The 19,246-nt window shown below is 51.7% G+C and overlaps 2 protein-coding genes across 19 annotated transcripts in view; one reads left to right on the top strand and one right to left on the bottom strand.

Annotated features, from left to right (window-relative positions):
• Nucleotides 1-7,245, bottom strand: part of UIMC1 (ubiquitin interaction motif containing 1) — a 39,493-nt gene extending 32,248 nt beyond the window's left edge. For 10 of the 15 annotated variants that reach the window (XM_055811626.1, XM_055811632.1, XM_055811631.1 and 7 more), the window contains exons 1-2: nt 6,688-6,852; nt 2,390-2,547 (exon numbers count right to left, since the gene is read on the bottom strand). In XM_055811626.1, coding sequence (XP_055667601.1) covers nt 2,390-2,539 — 150 coding nt within the window. In that variant the 5' untranslated portion in view covers nt 2,540-2,547; nt 6,688-6,852. The other 5 variants (XM_055811627.1, XM_055811628.1, XM_055811629.1 and 2 more) reach the window with 5 other exon arrangements.
• A 117-nt stretch (nt 7,246-7,362) lies between these two features.
• Nucleotides 7,363-17,129, top strand: ZNF346 (zinc finger protein 346). 4 transcript variants are annotated; one of them, XR_008748332.1, is made up of 8 exons: nt 7,363-7,456; nt 7,566-7,669; nt 7,759-7,854; nt 8,903-9,053; nt 10,582-10,821; nt 13,329-13,422; nt 14,731-15,731; nt 16,818-17,129. XR_008748332.1 is itself a non-coding variant. In XM_055811640.1 (7 exons), the coding sequence occupies exons 1-7, from the start codon at nt 7,396-7,398 to the stop codon at nt 14,834-14,836; spliced, it is 852 nt and encodes a 283-aa protein (XP_055667615.1). In that variant the 5' UTR covers nt 7,363-7,395; the 3' UTR covers nt 14,837-17,129. The 4 variants fall into 4 exon arrangements, 1 of the variants encoding a protein (XP_055667615.1); XR_008748331.1 differs by having other exon boundaries at nt 16,735-17,129; XR_008748330.1 differs by having other exon boundaries at nt 16,730-17,129.
• Nucleotides 17,130-19,246: the final 2,117 nt, after the last annotated feature.

Genomic DNA, 19,246 nt, shown 5'->3' with positions numbered 1-19,246 from the left:
TTACCAACAGCCCGATTCAAGCAGGATGCTCATGAGACAGACCAGGAATTGCTATGCTTGGACAGAGCATTGTCGGGCACTATTTGAAATACTGTGGTTTTGTGAATGACCACCCATCCTCTGGCATGGGCAAACAATTCCCTGCAGGACTTAAACAGTCAGGGGAGACAGGAACCACTTTGCTCATTTGTCATGTCTGCATTTTTAAAAGATACAGTCCGCACAAAGAAGGTCATCTCCTCTTGTTTCCACAAAGCCAGAGAGACTGTCCTTGTTTTGTCTGACCCTTCCCAAAAAAAGAAAGGCGTTACCTGAATCCAACAATTATACACAGTAGATATCAGAAAGCCCCATATCCAGAAAACTTCCTTCTGATGCAGCATTGCAGATGTCACAGCACAGACATGAGCAAAGAAAGAAAACTTGGCAAAATAACATGGATGAGCTTGATAATCCAGCATGACTGAAAAATTCCTGGGAGAGGCAGTCTGCCAAAGATCATCAAAAGTGAGAAGCTGGAGGCTTTCCAGGTGCAGCTGCTACAAGATCTGCTGGTCTGGAAGCAGAACTAGAGACTTGTTCTATAGATACCTGCCAAGAGACTGCCAAGGAAGAAAGCCATTGAATCGATGATGCCCAAATTGTCCTTGTAGCTTTTGATTCATAAGGAACCATGTCCTAACAGATGCAAGATTAATTGAGAATGTATTGTTCTCTAAAATTGCTATTGATCGAAGCTTCCCACACCTCTTCTTGAACACATAACAAGGTCTTACTAGAGCAAGAACAACAGTTACAAGGTTCAAAATTGAAATTCAACTTGATATACACTGAAGAGCTGAGACAGTTACAGAAGCCAGACAGTTATTTTTTTGAGATTCCAAGTAAATCACATTTTTGGGTTTGATTTTGCAGAAAACAACACGGCAAGAGACTGTGGCACTGGATCTGGAAGCTGATGACTCACAGAAAGAGACTGAACTGAATAAATCCACTCATTCAACTGACTGAACTGTTGTCACTTAAACAGAACCTAATTGGCTCTTTAACAGCCTCTCTGAGCATATCCTTTTCTGTAATATGACCGATTATGCCATCAGAATTTATTGTTTATAGACAAACTTACAGAACAGTCAGGGAGCCTAACCTTTTTATAGATGTGTTTTAAGAGACGTTTGTTTCCTCTTTTTCAGATACGTGCACATTGAGATGAATAATTGCAGACAATAACAGGTCCTGATCTTTTATGTACTGCAGCAGCTCTTATAGCTGCTGATTTCTTTTTTCCTTATAGGTTTCACAATAAAGGCCAGTGATGCAGCAGACATCTGAAGTTAACTTAGCATATTGCAGAGCTAAGGGTTTAACCCCACCGAACTATTACTGCCATATGTTCCATTTCTTTCAGGGACTTTCCCAATGGGAAAGAACTCAGACAATGTGAAGAAAAAACATCCAATATCATTTGCCCTACAGCTTCTTACTGTTTATTTCTAGTGCTTTTCCCCTCTTCACATGATAATCGCCTTATTGTACAGAAGCATGCTGCAGATGTGGGAGTGAAAGGGACTTGATTCAAGATCTACAGCTTGAGAGTGAACCAAAATGCTTTTGAAAATGGTGGAATTACAAAAAGCAGCTTAGGATCTCCAATCACCAGCAAGACAGAGTAAAGCTTTAACAGTCACACATAAAAAAATGGTTCTAATAATTTCCTCTCGTGTACCTCACTCAGTTGAGGACAGATTCTCAGGACCCTGGGTTTCCCCCAGGCGGGAGGAGCTCCTCATCCAAACACCAATGTAACAGACACAGACATTTCAATCTCTTAAGGGTAAGGTTGATGTTTGTAAGATGATGCTACAGATCTGAGCCTTTATGTCTTAGCTAGGCACATCCACACTGTGGTTCATCTTTACACCCTATGGAAGTGAGTTAAAAACTCAGGCTTCTATAATTCAGGATCAGTTTACCAGACACCAGCTGTGTCTGAGCTACTCACAAGCCTGTGTTCCGAATCATTTTCTTATCTATTTGCACATAATACAGAATCATGTTTCTAAGGTTTAGCTGGAAATCAATCAAATAAAAATTATGAAAAAAAAGATTTGTAAAGGGATTGAGGAAAGGTTACTTTTAAATTACGTTTCAAATTCAGTTCTGAGAGGATTTGGTTATCAAATCCCAGACTCATAACTCACCCTCATGAAGCACACCATTCATTTCCTAGTCAAATAGGATTTGATTCATCTCCTATGTAAGGAAAGGAACAGCACAATACCCTCTGCACAAAGCCTGACCCCAGCATGTACAGCGCGGGATGCTTGGGCACTCTCCTGCGACAGCAGGGCCCTGCACAAGCTCTGGACACCACAGGCTGACCACTGACCTCTCCATCGCTGTCAGATATAACAATAAACGCATCCACAAAACTGCGCTTCTTCTTGGTATTGGCTGGGTTCCTCTTCTCTTCCTCCTCTTCCTCCCCATCCTGACCTCGAGAGTCCAGGCCCTCTGTGGGCTTCTTCTTCCTCGGCATCCTTCACTCTGGAACAGAGGGAAAGATTAAAAGCCATTTGTTTCCTTCCGATTTAAGATTTCTCCTAACAGCCATCCTTTTTTGGGTATTTTAAAGCAAAATACCCCAGGCATTAGAACCTTATTACAAAGCATGGTGGATTTAGCGTTACTGGGAGCCACACGTACTAGTCACTACTCATCTAGCTAAGAATACTTTATTATAGCTGATTGCTAAAAAGGGTTTCAGGGGAAAAGCAATGCAGACCAAAGCCACTCCGAATGCCCTTTGCTCTAAAGCATTGAGGCTTTCCTCTTAAAGCTCACGAGCAAACTCCTCCAAAGCATCACTTCACAGCAGGCGTCCCACCCTCCAACACAAACCCGAACTTCCCCTCCTCAGCTGTGGAGCACACTCCTTCACTGTCTTGGTGCAGAACAAACCAGGCTGTGGCAGCAGATCAAGCTGAAACTTGCATGCCAGAATGAGAAGCCACCACAACACAGCCATTTGTCAGCTTTTATATTCAACAAAACAAGGAGGAAAGGCATGTTCCTCAAAGGATGCTGTTTTGCTCTCAGCACAGTAGCTCAGCGGAAGGCTGCACCAGCACTACAAAAAGGTAAAATGCAGGCGATAGCAGTAGGCAGTTTGGAAACAAGACAACAGGTTTATCTCACAGCCTGGATTTCTCAATGAGCATCAGCCTTCGGAAGTCCTCTGTGCAGACATGCCTGAACCATTCGTATTAAAGAAGGCACTTGACAAGCAGGGAGGAACCTGCTGAGCATTATTAGTGCAAACCTGAGTGCTCTATGAACAGCACAATTGAGGGCAGGTGCCCACACAATGCAAGCTAGTACTTCAGCATCTCCTTTCCCTGCCAGCACACAGACTGTCAGAGGGAGATGCACAGCAAGCATTAGCCACTTTGATAAAAAAGGACTCTGACAAGAGGATCAGGAAGAGATCTCAGTGAACAAGTGCAGCACAACGGCACACAGAGTTAAACCACCCCTTCCTGTCTATGTTTGCTGTTCACCAAATAACAACATTTGATGCTTCCCAAACTGTGATGTAAAAGAGCCTTACAAAAGCAGGCTGAGCATGATCAGCTCTGTTTAAGTTAGAATTAAACATGTGCAGAGCAGTTAAGCAACAAGCCCCTCGTTACACACCAGAGAATGGCAGAGCTGGAAACACAAGTCAAGTTGGCCAGATCCCAGACCAGTGTCCTTCCACAGGATCATTCTGCCTTCTTTCAAGATCACTGAAATAGCTCAAATGTGCTGCTTAGATCTAAAATAAGAGTAAGAGAAGATGCAAGAAAGACCCTACATTACCCAATATAGAGCCAAACCCTTCTCTGTAACACCACAAAATTGCAAACAGCTGCTGTGTGTAGAAACACGAAAGAGCCAGAAGTTAAAAATCCCTATCAGCGCTGAGAACAGCAGTGCACTGCTCCATCTACAGTCCGAGGCAGCAAGGTGAGGCTGAGCGGAATACATACTTTCCCTCCCTGCTATATGCAGCCTTCCAAAGCTCCCTTAGCCCCTCTGCTTCCCTTCCTCTGCAAATACATGTACACACATGCCTAGAGACAAAAGATGATTATCCCGGTGAGTCATATTTGCACCGAAGGTTTGCTGACCTCTCTGAAGGCAGAATATTGTACAAATGGCACGCACAGCTCCAGAAGTGACTGCAGTCCACAAATGTTTGTCTGTTCAGGAAGGGGAAATAAAAGAAAGGGCTGCTTTTTGAAAACCACTGGCTCCTGCAAAACAAAGCTGTTCTGCTCCAGCTGGGCTGAACTCTGTGGTCTTGTTAGAATATTCCCATCATACCTTCCCCATTTTTTATCTTTTGCTCCTGACGGTCTCTTTGCCCTCTGCTCAAAGAGATGAGCCAAGCCTCACACCCAGCTGCTGAGAACCACCCCACAAAGGGTATCTGTCACCGTGGGGAACAGTCCCTTATCAGAAGAAAACCACTTACATAGATAGGCATTTTGGCAGGGCAATGAGGAGGGGAGCACTGGCGAGGCCTGCACCTCCAGTACACGAGCCTACACAGGGCCACTCTGGTTTTGGAGAGACAGCCTGTAAAGCTTTTTACCACCAAAACAAAAACAAACAGCAACAAGCAACTGCCATGCTGTCTTCTTTTCTTTAAATCCACGCTGCTATCACCAGCTCTCCTCTGACTCTGTGACACATCTTCTGCTTGATGCACTATGCTAAATAAGAGCTCACTGAGAAATATCAGCTGGAGTTATGATGAGTCACTTACCTTCAACATTTAAAGGAAAGAAAAAAAATAAAAAAATATGTAAGATATGTAACCACACAACTCCCACAACGCTTCTGAAAATGAAGGGACTGGTGGCAAAGAAAAATCTCTGTAAATGTAACTAAGGGAACAAGACAAGTAAGAGATCGCTCATAGCTGTGCTAGTCTGAGGCTATGAGTAGGAGAGCAGTAATGGCTTTTATTAGACAAGCTGGTATAACTGAAGGAAGAAAACACGCATCACAGCACGTGTTTTACCTACTCCTCGGGTACGGAAGTTAAGCACAGAAGCTATATTTTCCTTTTAGCACTCTTAGAAAGGACAGTTGCCAATACCTGAGATGGCAATACCTGCCTTCATGCTCAGCAAAAAAGGCCAAAGTCTGAATTATCCAAAACTATCTTTGCAGTTTGGCTCACAGAGTTGTTTTCCAGTTGTCCAGGTTTTTATCCAACTCTGAATTTAAGAGAATTTATTTGTAAATGCTCTTGACAGCAAAGGTGACCTCCTGACAAGGGACTCACACATGCCACGCTTCTCCAGTCACATTTTTAGGGATATCCTTGAAGATCCCCAACTTGTGATTATTTGTCATTTTCCCTCTCATCTATCATTTTGATGAATCAGAAAGCAATTACCGACAGAATAATTCTAAATCTTGACACTGCAGCTACAGACCTGCCAAGCTGTGACAGCTTGAAAAATGCTTGAAAATGAAGCCAAAAATGAATGACTCTCATCCCCGGATGAGTTTCTGAGCCATTTGAGACACAGGCTGTCGCTTTGTAAACAACTCCCCCCACCTCAGGAAGAAGAGGCACGACGCTCCCCGGCAGCATCGCGAAGTGGCTCCATGTTCAGGCAGGTCAGCACTGCACACCTCCCTGGAAATATCATCCCTGGACCTCCAGCTCGACCCAGCACACAGGGCCCAGCTGATGCTCTGCGCCAGCAGGACATGAGGGCTCATGATGCCCCGGGGAGAGAGGAACTGTTTACAGGATTTATCCGTTGATGGAGCTGGCTCTTCACAAGAAGGGACACGGGGACCACAGAGGCCACACATGCCCAAGCGCTGCACATCTGTAAATGCCGCTGAGTTCCGCAGGAGATGCCAACTCCTCACCTGCCCTCTAGACCAACCCAAGCAAGTCCAACACACAGCACCTCTCCCTCCCCAGCACCCACCTGAGACCCTCCTGACCCCCTGCCAGGGCCCTGCAGCCACACCGACCAGGCCGCCCCCCTGCCAGGGCCCTGCAGCCACACCGACCAGGCCGGGGTCAAAGAGCTACTCCACAAGCACCACCCTGGGTGAAGCACAGGGGTTCCCAGGCGGGACAGGGGTGAGCTCAGGAAGAAGGGGATCAGCCCCAGGAGGGGTTAAGCGAGGGGGGGGAAGCATGCTGGGGCTGCCCCAGGAGAAGGGGAGGGAGCCAGACCCAGCAGGGGGAACAGGAGGGGCAGCGGCTGGCCCCGGGCCCGACCGGGAGTGCCTCAGGGGGTGAGGCCAGGGCAGAGCTCTGGGGTTGGTTTTGGGGTAGCCTCCCCAGGGGACAGCCCCAGGAGCGGAGTTGCAGGGTGCCCCCTGGGCAAGGGGCACAGCGCCGGGGTCCCCTCCAGGGCAAGAAACTGGGGCACAGCCCTTGAGGGGGAAGGGGCACCCAGGGGACAAGGGGCCGCTAGGCGCCCCGTGGGGTTCAGCCCTGGAGCGGCCTCAGGGGTCGGTCCCGGGCTCTGCCCATGGAGGACCGACGGCCCCGGGCAGGGGGATGCGGCGGCCGGGCCCAGGAACCCCGCGGCGGCCGGGGGCGAGCCCCGGGGCGGCGGGCCCGGCGCGGTGCGGCAGGCCCCGCAAGGCACAGGTACTCACCGGGCCCGGGCCTCCCACGGGCCGGCGCCGCGCACCCCGCCGGGCCGCCCCGTTGCGCGGCCACAGGCGGCGGCGCCGCTGCCTCCCCACCGGGCCGCCCCGCCGCGACGGCCCCGGTCGGCGGGTCTCTCACCGCACTCAAGTTGGCGGCGGAGGCCTCATTGCCCTCACCCAAGATGGCGGCGGCAGCTTCGCGGCGCGTCACGCGGCCGTCGACGCGCTGAAGCGGGAGGCGCCATGTCGCGGGCGGGCCCGGCATGGAGTGGCCTGTGCGCCCCGGCGCCTCGTCCTGAAGCGCAGCCGGAGGCGCTGGCGCAGTTTTCTCGGCCCGGTGCCGGGCGCTGCAGGAGGAGCAGCGGGCGCCGGTTCCCTATGAGGAGGTTAGCACGGAGAGGGAAGGGGGGCACCATCAGCCCCCTACCTGCGAAGCGTCCGCGTCTCAAAAGTTACCCCTGCGCTTAACACCGCCTCCGCAGCACCCACTGTGCCGCTCAAACGCCCACAAAGACGGCGGACGGCGGCCCGCACCTCCCTGCCCACAACCGACATGGCCGCCGCCGCCTCCCTTCGCGGGCAACGCGAGGACGCGCACCACTCTCGCGGGAGTCCGCCCCGCCTTTGCTAGGGGCGGGGGCTCGGGGGCGCGCGCGGACGGTTCTCGCGAGAGCGGCGGTGCGGGCGGAGGGGGGGGCGGGGCTGGCGGCGGCGATGGCGGACGGGGCGGGTAGCAACGGGGACGCCGCGGGGCTGCCGGTGGGCAAAGAGGCAGGTGAGGCGGCGGGCAGCGGGGGGGAGGGGGGCGGCCGGACGGGGCGGGCAGGGCCGCTAACGCCGCTAACGCCCCGGTTGTGCCCCCCCCCCCTTCCCCCGCCCTGCAGTGGACCGGCTGATCCGGGAGAACGGGCACATCTTCACGGAGGCCCAGTGCAAGGTGTGCAGCGCCCTGCTCATCTCCGAGTCCCAGAGGCTGGCCCACTACCAGGTAGGGAGCGGGGAGCCGCCGCCGCCCGCCGCCGGGCGCCGCGGGGTGCTGAGCGGCGGGGCGGGCGGGTTTCTCTCTGCTTTCTCCAGAGCAAGAAGCACGCCAACAAGGTGCGGCGGTACCTGTCCATCCACGGCGCCGAGGAGCTCGCCCACGGGAAGAAGATGCGGCTGGACGCCAAGCAGGTGAGGGGAGGCCATGGAGCCCTTTGGGGCCTAAACACCGTCGAGCGGGACCAGGCGGTTGCATGGCCTGGGCACCTGCATTGAATAATCGAAGAAGACCCTCTTGAAGATGCTCTCGGAAGGGGCACAGTGGGAGCTGAAGGTGAGAGCTTGGTGCCAGCTGTGCCACCAGGCCTTGTCTCGGCAAGCACGGTGCCTGCTGCCCTTCCCATTCAAACAGCCTCTGTGAGTATGGCTTCCCTGTTTAAACAAACACACATTGCCATTTAGTGATAGTCTTGCTTGAAAGGACAGGGAGAAGTGAACAGGAGCAGCAGCTTGTCAGGAGTATCATTGCCTGACCTTTCCCGTCACAGAAAGCACATAGGGTTGACCATCTACTGGTATTCTCTTTCCAGAGTGATCCTTTTTTTACTTATTCAGGTTTCTTCGGCCAGTAGCTGGAGCCTGTTGGTCAGTAAAGGCACCATGTTCCACTCGGCCATCTGTCTGCCCCATGACTCATTTGGGAAACAGATTCTACTCTTATGATTCCTTCAGCTTTAATCCCTAACGCTCCAGCATTTGCAGCGGGGAGGTGGGGGATAAAGGCAGATGCCTTCGCACATAGTGTTAGGCTTAGAAATGACTGCTGCTGCCTGCTCCACTGGGATTGTGTTGCAGATGACTGAGCTGATAGCGATGTTTATGTTGCTCATTTCACACCTTGCAGAGTAAAAGGCTGCCTGTTCCAATTCTGACAGCCACACACTTAACCTTGTCCTTAATTCATACTGACCAGGGCTGCCCCTCTGCCTGGAGTGGCTCAGTAATGGGTTAAAAAAAAGTAATCTGGTGCAAGAACGCTCTCCAGTGAGGGAGAGGATGAATGCTGCATCATGAAAGTCTTGCTCAGTCACACTTCTTCAATCTAATGCCCTAATGTCTCTAATTACCTCGTTTTCTTCGTCCCCCAAACCTTGGTGTTTCTTCTTGTAATACAAAGGTTGGATGAGGTGACCTGCAGACATCCCTCCCAACCTCAGCCACTGTGATTCTGTATGCACAGGACAGCAAGCAGGAAGGCAGCAATGGGGAAGACAGGAACAAGTGTTGTCCCATCTGCAACATGACCTTTTCCTCTCCGGCTGTGGCAACATCTCACTACTTGGGCAAGACTCATGCCAAGAACATGAAGCAGCAGTCCCCCAAAGTGGAAGGTATGACTGCAGCACCTTCGTGTTGTACCAAGGGGCTGTTCAAGCAATGAAAAAGTTGAGAGGTTCATTGGACCCCAAGTGTAAGCTCTTGCATGTGCATATTCTGTGAAACAGAGTAAGCCAGCAGCGTACGTCCAGAGACATGGCCTCTCTTAGCAGCCTGCTTGGTGGACTGGCATTGGGAAAAAGCGGCATGGTTTTTTTGTTTTGCTTGTTAAGGAGAAATGCAACTTGCAGCGGCATTGTACCCATCCCTGCATGCAGGGACTGGAAGAGTGCCGCTCTTCAGGATTTTAAGCTGTAGAAACGCCCATCACAAGATACAATGCTCAGCTTACAGGGAGTGAAGTGACTGGTGAAACTCCAATACAGCAAATTTGTCAGGGCTGCTCAACTACAAAAATGCAGCCTCTGAGTTTCAGGGAGTTGTGAGCTGCAGATAGCTGGGGCCTGGCAGAGTATAGCTGGGAAGCATCAGTATGTGCTTGTGCAGACCTTGTGCTTTTTCCATGGCACCTGTCGTTGAGTGCTCTCATGATGGGCTACAGTCCAGGCAGACCTTAGGTCTGACCCGGTGTGGCTGCCTGTGTGTCCCATCCGTTTGTGAGCAGATGGAAAGGCCTGGTGGGTGGGGAAGGAGAGCCTGGGGTGCCATGGCCAGTCAGGACAGAGGGAAAGCGCAGCCTTTGCATGCACCTAAGGGTGGTAGCTTGTGCTAGCTCCGAGCTGGGATCTTCCAAGCAGAAAGTGTCTGTCCCAGGGTGCCTTTGCTAGGTTGTGTGCACACAGGGAAGCCACCTCTGGGGTCAGAGTGACCCATGGGATGTTTTTGTTTTCAAAGCCCTTGCTTTTGGGTGTGAGAGGAGCCTTCAGGAAAGGGTGGATGTACATATGAGCAGTCTGATGTGTACCTTCTGTTTCAGCATGAGAGGAGCTCTCTGGTCATTAGAAGGTTCCTTCCTTGCTCTGGTCTTTTGTACCCCATAATGAGAGGGTGCAGGTTTCTCCATCAGACAGGAGAGCCGTTTCTCTGTGTGGATTCACTGCGTCAGACCTAGTCCTGTTCATGCTATTTCTCAGGCAGGGCTCCTCATGACTTCGATTCAGGATCATGTCCTGCACCTGCACAGTGTTTCCAGAAACCTACCCTCCTTTGCTGACATGGGCTTGTACCCGTGTTTTATCTGGGTGATGACAGTAGTAGGTGGAAGCTCATTCATGTCCAGTGTTTCTTGAATACGGCCATGCTTATGTTAAGGAGAAACATGCAAATCTATTGGGTTTTTTTAACTCTGAAAGTTTTTCTGGCCTATTCTGACTTATCTTACCGCATGCCTTTCAATTCTGCAGTGTTAAGGGAAGAGGTAGGAGCAATGTGAATTTATCTAGATGTCTAATGTTCTTTGTATAGGTTTTGGGTGTTAGGTGTAGTGGGTTATTTTTTTTAATGCAGGTTTTGGGGAAATAAAGTGACTGTTTTTTACCTCTGAGTTCTGTGACTGACCAAGAGCTTGAATTCACCCTACAGAAGCAGTGCCCTCACAGAAGCATACTGCTACCCTCCCCACCTCTACCGTGTCTTCTAACGAAGAGAACAAGGACATTACTGACCCAGACAAGTTCTGTAGCCTCTGCCATGCCACTTTCAACAACCCCCTTATGGCAAAACAACATTATGTAGGCAAGAAGCACAGAAAGCAAGAGACCAAACACAAGCTGATGGCACACTATGGCCGAACCCCTGATGCACCAGCATCGTCCTTCATGGGTGAGTTCTCAGCAGGCAGGCTAATAAATAGCAGGGTGGGAGAGCAACAGTATGTGTCTGACAAGTCCATGCAGAGGGAGCAGGGGAGAATTTCTTGTGATGAGGATCTTGATTATACACAGTAAGATTGATTCGGTCAATGTTATAACCCCCTGGCAGTAAGAGGGGTTTCAGGCAGTGACTGCTCATGATGGTCTTTGGGTTGTGTTTTGCAATGTTGTCCAATCAGGAGCATGTCCTTTTTATTCTCGGTGTGGATGATCTAGGGATTTTGGCCGGTACTGTCTCTAGCTGGGTGATTACATCCAAAATGGAAAGATAAAAGTTACATTTGATGCTTAAAAAACATCTTTGGAGGAGAGTAGCCAAAGATGGAAGAAATAGGTTTTAACTACACCTGCTGCTTCAAAGCACATGAAAGCCAGAGAGATTTCTCCCTGAATGCCTTTTTGCTTCTGTGTGGGCACTTCCATCTGATGAACTAATGCAACTCTCTCTGGAGCAAGCAGGAATGTGGAAGAAGAAAAAAAAAGCGCTATTAAGGAGGAACTTTAGGCAGACAGTTAAAACTCATTTGGCTTATGATCTGCTGCTTGTAAGCCCTTCTGCATGATGAGAGCCCTTGGAGCCCAGTGCAAGCATTAAGAGTTCATGGTAGACTCCCTTGTTCCTCCCAGCAGCCCCTTGTTGGACCAGGAAGTCTAGTACCTACTGGATGCTTGAGGTAAATAATAAGCAGGCAAATCATCTTAAAATCTTCTTCAAGGGCTTCTTTCTGTGTCATAAAAACCCACACAAGCAGAAGATTAATTATTCTCATTCTTTGCAGGCCACCTTTAGATACCGGTAGCACTTAGGAGAAATGAGGCTCAATTATCTAAGTAATATTCTCTCCCACATTGCATAGTCGCGTGGGAGATGGAAAAGGTGCTTGGTATCTAGTGTTACCCATCTGCTCTTTACCTAATTAGTGGGGTCTGATGAATGGTTCCACTTCACTGTGACTCAGGCCCTGACAGTGGCAGAAGCCCCAGCCCAGGCAGGCTGGGTAGGTGGACAGTGCCCTTTCCTGTATGAGTGATGTCTCCCGTGAAGTGCTGGCAGAACCAGAGTACCTAAAGACACATCTTCATGGCACTTCAGCTGTTCAGGCGAGGTTCCAGAGCCTGGGCTGTAGTCCGATTGCTTAGATATGACGGGCTGCAGTCAGGGATGCCTTCTCCTGCTCTCTTTGCCCATTTTTATGTGCTAACAGCCATGCCTGTCCCTAAACTTTTCTCTGCTGGGATCTGGCTGGCAGCAGGTAAAGATGTGTTTTTTGCAGTGCAACACTGAGGTGCTTGTGTGCTTGAAGTTCCTCTAGAAACCACCCAGCTGGAATGCAGGAGCGCGGTTTAAACAACTTTGCATACACACCTGTTTGCTGGATTTGCAACAGAGAGATCTTGACCTTGACTGTGCAGGGAGGCAGACCTGAGGGCTGTGGCAGCTCCTCTGGCCTCTCCCACCCAGGTCCAGCTCTGTTTCGAGAGTTGAATGTCCCACTAGAATCTGAAGTCTCTGAGGTGCAGTACCTGGGTGGGGAAATGTCTGCTACATCACATGTTGTGCTTCTCGCTCAGTGATTATGCTGCTCTGCACCCCTCGGGTGAGTCTCCCCTTTCACCTTAAGGAAATATTTTCTTTGTGAGACTCGCCGGCAGAGCCCTTCCCCAGCAAGTCAAAATTCAGGAGCACTTAATATCTTGAGGACAACTGCCAGGATTTTCCCCTGTTAGAGACTCCTGTGCTGAGCTGTGCTGCCCTGCTTGCTGCTCGCCTTCCTGGTATCTGTGACCTCCCGAACTTTCATTCCAGCTGGAGTTGTCATGTTACACAAAACCATTGATCTGTCTAGTACAGCTATTGTTGGAAACCTTTTTTTTTTTTTTTTTTTGGCAGTTAACTGATACACAGACTGTAACCAAACTGCTTGAGGATAGAGCTTAATATTCTCAGTTGGCACCTCAGCAAGGCTTAGCAGAATGAGCAGAATGCTGTGTTGTGGAACTGGACATTGCATGTAATCTCCTCTGGCTAGTCTTTTTTATTGAAACCTTACAAATTAGGTATCTCCCTCATTTTCTGTTACGAGATGTATACATCAGGAGACGTGGGAATTTGGGAGAGAAGTGGAGTTGCAAAGGCAGTATAGCGTGAGGTTTGGTGTCCTAATGCTGACACTCCTACTGTGTCTGATACTGTGAACTGTTTATAGGAAATGTGTCTTTGTTTTTATAGATGAGCAAACCAGGAAAGCTTTTCATAGTGATTCCCTTCCAGTGACCGACTGATACCTGGTGGGGTAGTGGGATTCTGTGATCTCCCCCTGCTCAGGCTATTGACTTGGTATTTGTCTGTCTTTAGCAGTTTTTTAACACATCCAATGATTGATTATCTCACTTGTTTCTAACTCAGGCACCAAGTTGTTGGCTAGCTGTCTGTGCTAACATTGATGTCTGTTTCAGCTGGGAAGGGGTACCCCTGCAGCACATGTAACATAGTACTGAACTCCATAGAGCAGTACCAAGCTCACATCAGTGGCTTCAAACACAAGAATCAGTAAGTAACGTTCTTGTCTAAGCATGTTCCCAGCCTCGCTGTTCAAATCGATGGCTTAAATAAAACTTGAAATGTAGTTTTCGATGCATATTTCCAGCTCCCTTGCAAGCAGAACAAGAGGGTTTGTGCAAGCTTGCTCTGTTTATCCCGAAGGTGGTTCACTTCGGCAGCTCCCTCTGCACACAGCTCTGGGATGCTGCTGAAGTACAAGTGCCCTGCAGTTGCTTTTGGTTCGTGATGTGGACCTTTGCAGTGAGGGCGTCCAGCATTGAGCTGGTTTCTCTTAACAACTGAGACTTTAATTTAATTAAAGGCTGGCTCAGTGGAGATCTGCTTGTCATTCTAATCTCTTTTGGGATTGCTTGTCTTAAAATTTGACATGTAGTTAGCATGCTCCAGAAACCTAGGCTATATTCCTGAACTTGCTCTCACAGCTGGCAAGTTAAATAATGGCATCCCCAGCACATGTGATTAATCTGAAAAAAATAGAAAAAAATTAGGCTGCCAGATGATTAACACAAAAAAATACTTATTCTGGACACTGTGAAAGTTCCGATCTCTAATTTCAAAGCCTTCACTAAAAGAGGCTCAGTAATGATCATGGGTTGACTAGAGGGCTGCTTAGAAGAAACAGGTATCGGAAAACCCTACCTGAAGCAAGGACAGACTCTTAGCCAAATTTCCCAGAGAGGACAGGAGGAAAACTGGGATCTCTTGTTGCCCATCTGTGGAGTAACAGCCCCATGGTCCCTTGGCTCTCTGGAGTACTTGATCGGAATACACGTGCTCCATCTGTCACCCCAGGAACATTGCAGCTCTTGAGCAGCACAGCTGGCTCAGTGAATAGCAAGTGTCCCATTCTAGATAGATAACATTGAGGATGTTCCAAACACACATGCGTAAATGTTCCCTTTAAGGACATGGACATTGTCCAAGTTTTTTCAGCCACACAACTCCCTTTCAGAAAGCTGCTTCTGGATTCAGTCACTGAGTCCTGTTCCAGGCCAGCTTCTGCAGTCTGAAGAGAGGCAAGATACTTGCTATGTAATGGAAGCTCTTTAACAGTCCTTGAGCTGTGCAATTCTTGAGCTAATTCTACCATGCTAAGGTGTCTGTTTACACACAGGCATGGAAGGCAAGGATGCACTTGGAAGCTTTTCTGGCAAGTTGTTGACTTGGCTGCAGTAGGCTGTTGCTCCACTGGCAGCCGTGCCTGCTGAGCAGTGATTGCAGCTGGCAGATTTCAGAGCACTTCTGACATTGTTTCCTTTTTTTCCTTCTCTTCCTCTTGTTCCCTTCAATATCCAGGATGCCAGGAGCAGTGCCAGTTGTTGGACCGTTCCCGCCACAGCAGTACGTCCGGGAAGAGTCAACTGCCCCAGGAGGCTACAGTTATTTCAGCCAAGACTTCTAGAGCAAGTTGCAGCACTGTTCTTGGAGTTGTTGGTGGCCCAAGAACACACATCCTTTGCCAGCCCACAATGGTTTCATTATCCCTCTGGATAAGCAAAGCCCTACCCTCCTGTATGCACCCGTTGAGCAGAACGGGGACTGAATCTGTCAGAAAAAGGATCCAGCTGGAAGAGACTTGCTAGACAGCAAATACTTCACTCCCTTAGAGTAGTTTTCATTGTGTAATTGCTTCCTGTGAAGGTGGGTGCGGTGTGAGAGGAATTGTGTATCTGGTATAAGGAGGGTTTGGCAACAGGCTGGTAGTGGCCACCTCCTCCCTCACCAGAGCAAATAATGGATTCCTGCACCTGGAGGGCCAGCGTCCCGTGCTCAGAGGTAGCTTTTGCTGGAGGAGAGCTCCTAGACCATAGAGTGCAATGCTTATGCAGCGTGGATGGGACACAGTGCAGGTTGCCTGGCTTTGTACAGGCCTAAAATAGGAAGTACCCAGCATAGCATCTCTTTCCATGCCTCCTCCAGTCAGGTTTGTGTGCAGAATTTCATGAGCCACTGATTACCATCAGAGCCTTTCACAGTACCGCAGCTACTGGTTCTGGAGCTGGGTTGTTTGGGTCTGTCTGACAAGTAGTTACAACTTGCGGTGTGCAAACTGCTGCTGGTGGGAGTGGAGAGCTGCAAGAGGGGTTAGCACTCCTGGCTTTCCTCAGCCCTCTGCTCTGAGGATTTCCACGTGGAAGGAAGTAACTGTTTAGCCTGGTTTCCTATGGAAACAGGTGTATGTGATCATTCACCATGTGTGTCTTTACCCCCTATGATTTAAACCAATCTCAGCCAAACTTGGCAGCGGTGGAGATCTCCAAGATCTGAATGCAATCAGCAGAGGAAGGTGGAGCAGGGTGAGTTCATCTCTAATTCTCTCGGGGTCTGCATGGAATTGCAGCGTTTTCCCTACTGCCACCAAAATACTCTGGGGAAGGAGAATTTTAAGGGAAAAGAGAGAGAATAAATCTAGATGCAGCAGAAAACTGTAGTGTAAGTTGGTCAAATCTTTAGGTGACTGGAAAGCTACAAAACCCTTGGAAACCTGCCTTCATTAGTTCTTCATTAGACACTACTTGCCCAGCCCCTCTCTTCAAAGTTCTTACACATTTGTACCATCCTGGAAAAGGATGTTCTGTATTTCAAACCTGGAAATTAAGACTGATGGTCTCTTCATGGTGCTAATGTACTAGATCTGTTAGAAAAGGCCCCAGAAGGAAGGGCAGGCATCTGAGACTGCTCTGTGTGTTGGACAAGCTCTTTAGATGCTTTGCCTGAAGCTAAGGCATTGCCCGTTCTCTGCTAGCCCACCGCCAGAGCCATGTGCGTTGGGCTGGCCTCATGTTCAGTGCCAGTGCTCTGAGTCAGGCGCCCCGTGGCTTTGTCCCGGCATCAGTGCCTCCGTGGAGCTGAGGCTTTGCTAGTCTGTGGCAAATGTCCTGCTTTTTCTTCCACGGGGCAGAAGGCTGCGGATGTGGCCCCCCTGAGGACTCCCCTGGGCGGTGGGGCTGGCAGGAGCACGGGTGAGGGCTGCAGGCACGCTGCACTGCCAGGGTGGGCTGAGTCAAGCTGCTGCCTCCTGTTGTGCAGCCCCAGCAGCTGCTGGAGGGTGCTGTGGGGCCCTTGGCTCCCAGCGATGTGTGCCAGGGGAGCAGCTGACGCCTTCGCAGGGCTGAAAGCCATGCTGTAGAGGCACTTCCAAAATCCAGCGTGCACGCTGGTCAGGTTAAGCAAGGAGAGAGGGAGTTGGTTGCTAATCCTGGTGCTTGGAGTGAGTGCCTTCCCTTCCCCACTCCAGGCTGTGCATGAGCTTTGTTTTTCTTCACCCTGCACATAATCTGCCATCTTCCCGTAGGACAGGCTCCTGCTGGTCTGGGTTCGCCTTCCTAATGTTTTCCAGTCTTGCTCCACTGCTGAGGTCTGACCTTAGTCTCCTGCTACAGAGGGAGTCCTTTTAAACCTTGCGAGCTGATCAATGAGCAGAAAACCGCGATGAAGGAAGTATTGTGCGCCTGATAGCCCTGGATGGCCTCCAACTCCGATCTCTGCTGCTTAGCTCTCACCCTGTTGTACCAGGGCAGGTGCCCGCTAGATGTGCTACGCGTCAACACCAAGAGGGATCCATTTCCAGCACTGCCCAGTCCAGTGTGTCACTCCTGTCTGTGTACTGAGAGTTTTGCCTTCCCCTGTACACAGTGTTTATGTATCTGCTGTTTCCCTAAGGTGAAGCTCTCCAAATAGAGTGTTTATTACTAGTTTTGGGTGCTGTCTCTCTGCTAGAGCACTTCCTGGGATTTTGCCATGCTTCAAAGCAAAGCAAAGGATGCAGACACCTCTGAAATATTTGGAAGGGGTAGGAGGTTTGTGTTCCCATCTGCCCTCCTCGAGGCCGTGCTGTCATCCCATGGCACCCTGAGGTCCAGACAAAGCGGGTAAGTGCTTTCCTCTGCTCTGGCAAGTCAGCGAGGCCTTGGGCACGCCACAGTCACCAAGGGCAAGACAGGACAGTCTGGGCTGGGAGGCTGCTGGCACTTCTGCAAGGTGCCAAAAACATCCGTGACTGCCGCAAGACGCCAGGCTGTTCCCTGGCACTGCCGTGGTGGCACAGGAGCAGCGTGATGGCTGCTGCTGTCTGTCCGAGGGCAGCTCACTCGCTGGGGCAGGCTCAGGTGCTTATGTCTGGCTGTCTTGCTCCTCCACGGGCAGGGCTGTGGCAGAGCACAGGGGATGGGTGTCCCTGGGTGCGGTGCTGGGCCTTGTGCTGGCACTGAGGGTAGCACTGCCATCAGCCACGTGGGTAGTGCTAGGAGGGACAGGCTACATCCACCTCCCACGGTGCATGGCTCTGCTGGAACAGTGTGGCTGCTGCTGCCAGCCTGTCCCTTGCTGACCCTTTCCCCTCCTTGTGGCAGGGCTGTGGCACGTCTGGCAGGTCCCGCCCGTCTGTGGGTGCAGGCAGTCCCCGGGACAGGTGCAGGGGAGGAGACGGTGGCCGCAGGGCTGTCTGTACCCCTGCCCCATCTCTTCCCCAGTGGCAGGATGGCTGGCAGCAGCTCTGCCAGGACAGCCACAACCAGGTGGCCCTGCCAGCCATGCTGCAGGCTGCAGTGCCTACGGCAGGTCTGTGCCAGCCCTGTCCTTCTGCTCCAAGCAAAACTCACCGGTGCCCGTCCCACTGCTGGACTGCTCTTAGGGGGCCCAGCGCCTGTGGGCATCCCTGGGTGTGATGGAGCTGGAGCTCAGCCGTGGGGCCAGAGCCACACATACCGGGGGCGGCTGAGGACGGAGCATGGCCCTTGTCCCCGAGGCTGCACCCCAGTGCTGGTGCTGCCGGCCCAGTGCCCCTGCTGGGCTGCAGCCGGAGCTGCCCGGTGCGGCTCTGCCCTGCCGAGGCCTCTGCAGGCAGCACCGTGCCAGCCCAGGGCTCCGGCTGCCTGCGCCACGCGGAGCCCCAGCGCCTTCCGTGCTGGCAGGCACAGCGCGGGGCATGGAGCCACCCGCCAGCCACGTCCCCCGCGGAAGCACTGCTGTCCCCTGCCCATGCCGCAGCCAGTTCCATGGAGCCAACTGCTCCTCCGGCACCGCGTGGAGCTGGGCCCTGGGACCCCCCCCTCAGCCGAGGGGAGCTCAGCGCTGGCCGCAGCCCCAACCGCTGCCATCCCTCGTGGCCCCGCTGGCTCCAGCGAGTAAATCAGGTGCAGATGTGAAGGCAGGGCCAGGCGCCTGCTTGCAATTAGGGGCTGGGAGCATCAGGGTGGCCCCGTTCCTGCCTTGCAGCCCCCTGCCACGGCCATACTGCTCCCAGGAGCAACCCACCATGCCCCGTGGGGGACAGAGCTGACAGGCAAAGCTCCTGCAGGTTCGACCCCCAGATGGGCACTGCGGTGCCCAGCCCAGTGCATGGCATGTGCCATGTCCCCAAGGGGAGCAACATCTGTCCTGGCCCCTTGTGCCCCATTCCCTGTGCCAGCTGCAGCCCCAGTGCTACCCAGCACAGCCGGGACGGGACGGGGTGGCCGGGCCACCCAGCCAGCCCCAGCCCCATGTGCTCCCAGCTCAGCCCTCTGTGCCCAAATCTGTGGGTGCTCCTGCGCTGCGCTGGGGGCTTGGCCAAAGCCCGGGGCCCCGGTGTCCCTGTCCTGCAGTCCCTGGGCCGGGCCCCACGTTCTTGGCTCCTCGGAGGGAGCAGCAGGCTCATGTTTGCCAAGTTCTGCCTGGTTAAACCTTAACTGGGCCAGGTTGCTCCATCGGTCCCTCCCTGCCAGAGATAAGGACGAGCAGGTGAGACCAGGGGCTGGTGGGCAGCGCTGCCCTGAGCCTAGCTGGTCACCTCTGCCGCAGGACCTGGCCCCTGCCGGGCATCCAGCCTGGG

This window comes from Falco peregrinus, chromosome 8 (assembly GCF_023634155.1).
Source record: "Falco peregrinus isolate bFalPer1 chromosome 8, bFalPer1.pri, whole genome shotgun sequence".
NCBI classification, from domain to species: domain Eukaryota; kingdom Metazoa; phylum Chordata; class Aves; order Falconiformes; family Falconidae; genus Falco; species Falco peregrinus.
Note: the sequence above shows the minus strand (reverse complement) of the source record. Positions and strands in the feature narration are given on the sequence as shown.

What these genes read in the sequence shown, in the direction of transcription:
- ZNF346 (XM_055811640.1), top strand. Translation starts at nt 7,396, where the DNA reads ATGGCGGACGGGGCGGGTAGCAACGGGGACGCCGCGGGGCTGCCGGTG. An exon ending in GCCGGTGGGCAAAGAGGCAG is followed by an intron (nt 7,457 to 7,565) that starts GTGAGGCGGCGG and finishes CCCGCCCTGCAG; the next exon opens with TGGACCGGCTGATCCGGGAG. An exon ending in GGCTTCAAACACAAGAATCA is followed by an intron (nt 13,423 to 14,730) that starts GTAAGTAACGTT and finishes TTCAATATCCAG; the next exon opens with GATGCCAGGAGCAGTGCCAG.